Source organism: Elephantulus edwardii, unplaced genomic scaffold, assembly GCF_000299155.1.
Source record: "Elephantulus edwardii isolate Elephantulus edwardi_28Jun2011 unplaced genomic scaffold, EleEdw1.0 scaffold00090, whole genome shotgun sequence".
NCBI lineage: Eukaryota > Metazoa > Chordata > Mammalia > Macroscelidea > Macroscelididae > Elephantulus > Elephantulus edwardii.
Window position 1 is genome coordinate 7,854,358 of NW_006399840.1, and position 8,924 is coordinate 7,863,281.

The 8,924-nt window shown below is 37.3% G+C and overlaps 1 protein-coding gene across 1 annotated transcript in view; it reads right to left on the reverse strand.

Moving 5' to 3' along the window:
* The window catches only part of USH2A (Usher syndrome 2A (autosomal recessive, mild)), a 1,454,174-nt gene that overhangs the window by 1,215,348 nt on the left and 229,902 nt on the right, over nt 1-8,924 (reverse strand). Inside the window, exon 10 of the mRNA XM_006890571.1 lies at nt 3,920-4,050. Within this exon, the coding sequence (XP_006890633.1) occupies nt 3,920-4,050 (131 nt within the window). The remainder of the gene's footprint in view (nt 1-3,919; nt 4,051-8,924) is intronic.

Here is an 8,924-nt window from a genome sequence, read left to right on the forward strand (position 1 = left end):
GACTTGACGGCACATAACAACAACAACCACAACATGGGATATTTAATGCTCTTCTCCAGCATCACAATTCAAGGTATCTGTTGTTCATCTGTCAGATGGAAGCAAGTGACTGAAAAGACCTTGGCCCAATATCATACACCTGTTACCAAGAATGCTGATTGTGGATCCAATAAGATGAAGTCAGACAGTCACAACCTTTGCTCAATCTATTATGATGTTACCTAATGGTCAAGTGGTATTTTTGTCTTTTTCATGTTGAGATGCACTCCATCTTGAAGGCTGTAATCTTTGATCTTCCTCAGTAAATATTTCAAGTCCTCCTCACTTTCAGCAAATAAGATTGTGTCATGTGCTTAACACAGGTTATTGATGAATCTTCCTTTGATACTAATGCCACATTCTTCTTCAGATTCCAGCTTCTCAAGTTATTTGCTCAGTGTGCAGATTGAATAAGTATGGAAAAAGCATACAGCCTTCACATACACCTTTCCTGAATTCAAATCTTGCATTGTTCCCATAGTGTGGTTATATAACAGTTTTTAAATAGGTTTTGTATGAGCATAATTAAGTGTTCTGGGATTACCATTCTTCTCAATTTTAGTTATAGTTATAATCCACACAAACTTCTTTGTATACTCAAGAAAACAAAAACAGACATTCTTCTGATATTCTGTGAGATGGATGCAGGATCCATCTCATATCAACAATGATATCCCTGGTACCATGGCCACTTCCCAACTCAGCTTGCACTTCTGGCAGTTCTCTGTAAAAGTACTGTCTAACCATTTTTGGATGATCTTTAGTAATATTTTGCTTGAATGTGGCATTAATGATATTGTTTTATATGTTATGCATTCTCTGGATCACCATTGTTGGTAATGGGAATAAATATGGATATCTTCAGTCAGTTGGTCAATTTACTATGAAGAATAAATTCAACGGTTGTAGCAATAAAATAATTGAGAATATAGTGTAGTGACTGGGAGCATAACAATTCAGAGAAAGAAAATGTTTAAAATTTACAATTTTAAGATAGTTTAAGGGAAAAATGTATCTGCCATATAATATTTGAACATGTATTAAAAAACTTCTTTAACAAGTAAAATTCAAACATTCAATAAGCCAAAATACATACTTAAAACCTTCAGAGAAACCATACTATTTTAGTAAAATAATATGATTTCTTTCAGTTAAAGCTGAAAATTAAAAGAATATTTGACAAAGACAGTTTTTATTTTATGCTATGCTGAGATTGATTATATATATATATATGTATATATATATATATATATGTATATATATATATGTATATATATATATGTATATATATATATATACATATATATATGTCATTGTTTACCATTAAGTTGGAACAGAGTCATAGCTGACTCTCTAGGAGATAATAAAATATTCTTTAACATGCTGGAGGAGAAGACTGTCCCTCTTTCTCCAATGGAACAGCTGGTGGATTCAAACCTCATGCCTTCTTTGAGTTTGCAGCACAGCTTCTTACCACTTGGAAAATATATGTATTTTTGCAAGGAGCTCTAGTGACTTATGATAAGGAGTTGTGCTGCTAACCCAAAGGCAAGCAGTTCAAATCCACCAGCTGCTCTGAGAGAGAAAAGGGACAGTCTCTTCCCATGCCATTTGTTGTTGTTGTTATATGCTTTCAAGTTGCTTGCGACTCGTAGCAATCCTATGCATTATAGCTCAGAACCCGGCCCTATTCTGAGACAACTCACTATCACCGACACACATGCCTCCAATGTTCCAGTCACTGTGCCAATTCAGTTCATCCAGAATCTTCCTCTCCTACGCTGTTTCTCCATCCTTCCAAGCATGCTGTACTTCTCCTAGGACTAGTCCCTCATGGCAACCTGTCCAAAGTATGTCCTCCCTAGAACAGACTTGTTTATTCTCTTGGCAGTCCATGGTTTGTTCACTACTCTTCACCAGCACCACAATTCAAAGACATAGATTCTTCTTCTGTCATCCTTAGTCATCATCCAGCTCTCTGATGCACAGCAAGTATTGTGAAGACTATGGCCTGGATTAGACACACCTTAGTCTAGACTGACCACACCATTTCTCAAGTCTGAAAACCTGCTGCAAGGTTAGCTATGAGTCAGTTCCAACTCAATGACATGTAGCAACAAAGTCACAACATATGAAATAGTAATATGGCTTTCTAAGAAAATAGTGCTTCGTTTCATAAAGTGGCAGTGACTTCAATTATGGACTTAAGTACAACACATATTATGATGATAAGAGAAATTAGTTTAGCTGTACATGGAGGATTTTAAGAGCAGGAGTCAACTCAGAGGTACCTAACAATAACAATATCATAAAATAAAAACTGTTAAATATTCTCTTAATTTTCAGCTTTACACTGAAAGAAATCATATTCTTTTATTAAAATAATATGGTTACTTGGAAGGTTTTCAATATGTATTTTGGCGTAGTGATTGTTTGAATTTTACTAGTTAAAAAATATTTTAATACATGTCCAAACATTATATGACAAATTTATTTTTTCCTTAAACTATCTTTGAATTGTAACTTTTAAATATTTTCTTTCACTGAATTGTTATGCTCCCAGTCACAATATCCTCAATTATTTTATTACTAGAGATTACTACAATAATTGAATTTATTCTTCCTAGTAAATTTACCCACCAATTTTTACTTTTTAGTATTATCAGAGTAGGTAAGAAGCTTCAGTTGGTAACAATTTAAATACAAAGTGGTTTCTGACTTAAGGCAGAATTGGCTCAAATTAGTTCAAATTTTTGTTCACATAGGTCAGTTATTTACACTTGTAATGCTGTCAATGAATTATATCTTAAAATTATAAAAATCCAGTGCACTGGTAAATTACAGAAAAGTTAGACTAGAAATTGTGAAACAGAGCTATCAAACATTCCATTGTGATTTTTGTGTAATCAACTTTGTTTTAAGATCTTCTAGGAATTTAGGGGGATGGGGAAAGTTGTTTTTGTTCAATTGACATCACTTTTGCCGGAGAAGGATAGGCAATCTCCTCCGGTGTGATTAACTGCCTCTGAAAACCCTACACTGGGGCAGCTCTGGGTTGATTTCCACCAATGGCATACAAGAATAACAACAACCATGGACATTAAAACCTTGATGGTACAGTCCAGTGTTTGTTGTGCTACTAACCAAAATTCTGATTCTCAGGTGATTAGACATCCTTGGTATAAACTTGGAAGAAAGATAACTGTCAACTTCTGTTAAGATTTTGGTCATGGAAACCCAATGAAGTATCACTTTCACTAACAACAGACTTAATGGCAATGTGAGGAAGAATGCATTAATTCACTAATAATTTCAAAATATATTCTTAATTGGCTTTCTAGTTCATTTGGTTTGCCACTCAATTTTTTGACATTTAGGAAATTAAAAACAAAATGAGCTTTCATTTCATACAAAGAACTAAATAGCCTAAGCCAGCCATCTCTTTAAAATCTACAGACACACAGAGTGGCCTCCCCAAAACTGCCCTTGAGTTGACTCTCATTTATGATAATTATGCATGTACCAGAGGAGCACTGTAGTCTATAGTGTTCAGGGACTCTTTTCTGAGAAATAGATCATAAGGTCATTCTTCCAGTAAGCCTCTAGGTGTATTCAATCTTCTAAGATTTTAGTAGCTGAGATGCTGTAAATTGTTTGGGAGAAGCTTGACCATCTTTCTTCCATGGAGCCTCTGGTGGATTTGAACCAACGAGGTGCGTCCTTTAGTTTAGCATGTCCACACAGCTAAGCATAAAGCTGTACACAGAGTACTTGCTTGTACATATAATCTTCAATTCCACTGGTAGATTACCTCTCAATTAGTCTCTAGAGAGAAAAGAATTTCTGTTTTGTTTTTTTTTTAATGTAGAAAAGAACTCACCTTATCACAAATAAGGCTATTGTTTCTCGTGCCGACTTTATCACAATTACAGGGTGTACAAGCGTCTTTGGCTGAAGGATCTGCACCAAGTTGTCGGAAAAAGTAATCCTTACACAGCTCACAGTTCCTTCCTGCGTCAGGAAAAGGTTATGCATTAGGACTTCCAATTCATTAAAATCAGCTGCATAATTCAAAATTAAAGACAGTATTCCTTTGAGAGATTTCGATAATTTTCAGGATGTCCATTTTAATGCACCTTTCATCTCTACCTGCCAATTTAGTGATCTAGAGCATATGAAACAATGAACCTGTTACAAACTGTGCTTTACTTCATTAAACGCCCATCTGTTATATAATACCACACTTCTAAAAACTGGAATTTCGAAAGACCTATATCTTTTAGAAGAATTTGTTTCTAAACTTAAAAGTTCTCTTAACTTCTTGGACAAGGTGCTTACCTCAAATCAAATATTTAGATTTATAAATTTCTATCTATATGGAAGGTAATAGTCATACAGTTGGAACTAATAGGTAGGTAACCCTGGAAATGCATTTCCACCAGAAAGGAGAGTATCCTTAATACAACTTATCATTCTACAGTTAATATGGTTTAAAGTTACATTAGGCGCATAGTCATTATTTTTTATTCCAAATATGAAATAGAAATGTATAGTATTAAAATGTATCCAGGATATTTCATATTAATTCTTAGAATAACTTGACATATTGGGTGGTTCCTCAAAGTTTACAACTTATAAATTATAAATTATCCTATTTGATTTCATATAAGAGAAAAACTAAATCACAGAGAATTTCTAAAGTGAATGTAGTCAGCATGTAAGCCCTCTGAAATACAGCCGAAGACTCCCAATTATCCTTTAAAACATATGCACTCTGCTCAAATAATGCTGAAATTGGCCCAATATTAGAAGGCCATTGAAATAACTTAATCAAGTGAAAACCCACATTTTAATGAATATTGGTGATGGCATAATTAAAAATTAAATGCATTTATATTATTTCTAGCACATTTTCTATTTACATATGCTGATAACTCCCAAATCTATAGCTCTAGTCTAGACTTATCTGCTCTATTTATTATTTAATGAATATTTATTGAGTGATTACCATGTTCCAAACACTGTGCTAAATGCTGGGAAATACACCAGTGAACAAAAGACACATTCTACTTTTTCCTCACAGACCAGTTGGTAAAAGTAATTGTAATTAAATAATAGCAGTAATAAATACACTTTACAAATTGCAATAACCATGATATGCCAAGAGAAAGCATCTGACCATTTCAGAAGCATCACTGAAGGCTTTCTTTAAAAAAGGGTCTTCAGATCTGTGCAGCCATTGACTGCAAGAGAGTCCTCCACTGTGTCATGGAACACACAAGAGACCTTATTCAATATAGGATTTGCCATCCACTTCCCTAAGTCTGATCCTCCCCTGTGTATATATTCCTCCAGACTTGAGTCTCTTCTTATTCAAGTTTTTACTTCTCTGCCACATCCTATAACCAGTTGTTAAAAATATACTTTCTCCAGAGGGAGCTTTGGTGACACAGTTCATAGAGCTGTGTTGTCATCCAAAGGTCAAGCTTTTCTAATAGTTTGAATTCATCAACTATTCTTTAGGAGAACATTGGGCAATCTTCTCCCTTGTGATTTAAAAATCTGAAAAAGTACTGGCAAGTCAACTATGAGTCTCTTCAGGCTCCATGGAAATATATTTGAAATTAGTTTGGTTGGGCTGTTTTTATTTGTCATATTAATCTGGCCTGAACATCTCTTGCATTTTCATCCACCAATCCACTGATAGGTTGTTCATCTTGAGAGTTGTCAATGCAAGTATGACTCAGTACAAGTGTGTCAGAGATTACCGGGATGATACGATAGAGGACAAGGTTCATAGGGTCTTTATGAGTCACACTCAACTTGATGGCACCAATCAGCAATATGCCTAAAGTTTGTGAGATGAAACTTTGTCATCTTTGCTTCCAAGAAGCATTCCAGCTGCACTTTCTCCAAGAAATATGTTTGTTCTTATGGCAATTCATGGAATATTGAATAATATCCAATACTCCAACACCACAGCTCAAAGGCATCAACTATTCTTTTGTTATCCTTATTCATTGTTTAGCTCTCAGATGCATCTCAAGTGATAAAAGACTTTGGCCTGAATCAGGCACGCCTTAGTCTTCACATTGACATTATTATCTCTCCATTATTTGGAGAGGTTCACAACAGAGGATGTCCAACTCTGAACTCTTGACTGCTAGTTGATTGTACATCCTAGTAATATTAAATAGTTGACAAGCTTAATCTTTTCTCCATTTACTATGATGTTGCTTATCGGTCTAGTGGTAACAATTTTTACACCTGGGTAAGCTTGCTTTTCCAAACAACTTTTGGAATTCTCCCATCTATTTTCTACTCTATTGTCATACTAAGCTTTAGAAAGAACAAAACTAATTATGTCCAATTCTTATAGCAAACGCTTAAGTAACATCTTACTAGCCTTAAGACAAAAATCAACTTGTTTTTCAAAAACCAGCAGAGCTTGTAAAGTCTTGTGTGAGCTGGCCCCTGTTTCTCCCTAGTATCCTTCAAGTCCAGCATGACTCATAGCGACCCTCTGAACGAAAGGCTTGGAGGATTTCTACAACCACTGTCATTTCTCAAAGTTCATAGAGTTTCCAGAGGCATCTTGTTTAGGAAGAGGATGACACTCCTGTTTCCAATCTAAACATACACAAGCTAATGTATTTCTTTGTTCCTACTATAATGGAGGTTTTCTACACATCTTTCAGCATCTTGTTTTATCCAACATTATTTACTGCCTCTTATTTCCACATGAACGAATGTAGTAACAAGTGTGCTAAACCCACAGCTGCAAGAATACTTTATTTTTGCCTCTTTCAGTAATGTCATCACAGAGTGGGCACCAAATCAGGGCAAGTCCATGTCTATCAGAGTAGTGCTGGGCTAAATAGGGCTTACTTTAAAGCCTTATTTTTCAGAAGTATATAGGCTGAAATTTTTCTTAGACTTTTTTGGCGAGAAAATTGCAACTTCTAACCAATCAATGAGCCTTCAGGCCCTCTAACCAATTGCACCACCAAGGAATCCCTTTGTAAAGAAGATGGAAGAAATACATATAAAGTTACTGCACCAGAAAGAATTGGTGGTTAACAATGAAACCTTTTTTGGAAGTAGTATGTGATCAAGAATGAATATAACTGAAGGAAGAAGTCCAAGCTGCACGAAAGATAAACCAGGCTAAATTATAAATGGGGACAAAACCCTACATCATGAAACAAACAAAATTTTGTGTTACGACTAATTAAATTCACTATCATGATAGAAAGTTTCACCTGTTAATCACGCTGCATCTGCTAGCACGTGAAGAAGAGGTTTTAAATCTATTTTATCGGCACATTTCTCTGGGCAGACAGACTCTGCCTTGGCTGCAGGGAGAAACTCCTAGGAGTCCCCAGAAAAACTGTTGGGAGGAGGTGACCCTGGGTGCACCACTGGCTGCACCACAGAGACTCTAGAAAGAGGGCATAGCAACCTGAAAGTGCAGCAGCATTACTGGAGCCTGGTTCCCACCAGGGAGGGAAAGCCCAGAAACTATAACTCTTCTTGATGGGTCTCCAGGGGATTTTTAACACCGAGGTGACCTGAACCCTTTGGCAGCTTGTCCACCATTAACGTGGGAATTGGGAACAGCTTGCGCTAAATTCAAAGATATATGCAATGTACACGCCCACCTCACACCCCAAAACTTTGCAATCATCTGACGATGCAGTGGTCAGAAAGGAACAGAGCTGCAGGTCCAGGACCCCCTTGTTGTTGTGTTGTTGTTATGTGCCGTCGAGTTGCTTGCGACTCATAGCGACCCTATGTACAGCAGCTCTAAAGTGTGCTCTGTCCTGTGCAAATCTCATTGTCTCCGACACATCCTGATTGCCCCAGTCACCGAATCAATCCATCTCCCATAGGGCCTTCCCCTCCTGCGCCTGCCCTTCACACTCTCAAGCATGATGTCCCTCTCCAAGGACCTGTCCCTCCTTACAACATGACCAAAGTATGTAAAATGAAGCCTCAGAATTCTTGCCTCCAAGGAGCAGCCTGGTTTATCCCTCTCCAGGTTGAATATGTTTGTTTTCTTAGCAGTCTATGGCACTCTCAGCATTCTTCTCCCACACCAAAGCTCAAAAGCATCAATTATCCTTCTATCCTCCCTGGACATTGTCCCACTCTCTGACGCATAACAAGTCATTGCAAAGACCATGACCTGTACCAGATTCACCTTAGTCTCCAGAGACACATCGTTGCTCTTGAGTACTTTAGAGAGGTCCTTAGCAGCAGACTTTCCCATTGCAATACGTCTTGTAATTTCCTGGCTGCTGGTGCCAAGAGCGTTGATTGCGGAGCCAAGGTGACTAAAGATGTGAACAATCTCAATCTCTTCACCATCCATCCTGATGTTGCCAATTGGTCCAGTGGTGAGAATCTTTGTCTTCTTGACACTGAGCCTCAATCCATACTGAAGGTTGCAGTCCCTGACCCTCAGGAGCAAGCGCTTCAGGTCCTCCTCAGTTTCAACAAGAAGGGTTGTATCATCTGCATAATGCAGATTGTTGATAGGTCTTCCACCAATCCTGACGCCACATTTTTCCTCATAGAGCCAGGCCTCCGAGATGATCTGTTCTGCATATAGGTTGAAAAGGTATAGAGAGAGGACACATCCCTGGCGTACACCCTTCCCAATTTTGAACTATGCATTGTTTCCTTGCTCTGTTCTGACGACTGTCTCTTAGTTCAAGTATAGGTTTCGCATTAGCACGATCAAGTGTTCTGGGATTCCTATTCTTCTCAGAGTCAGCCACAGTTTGTTGTGATCCACACAGTCAAATGCCTTTGCATAATCAATGAAGCACAGACATACATTCCTCTGGTACTACCTGCTTTCAGCCAATATCCAGCTAACA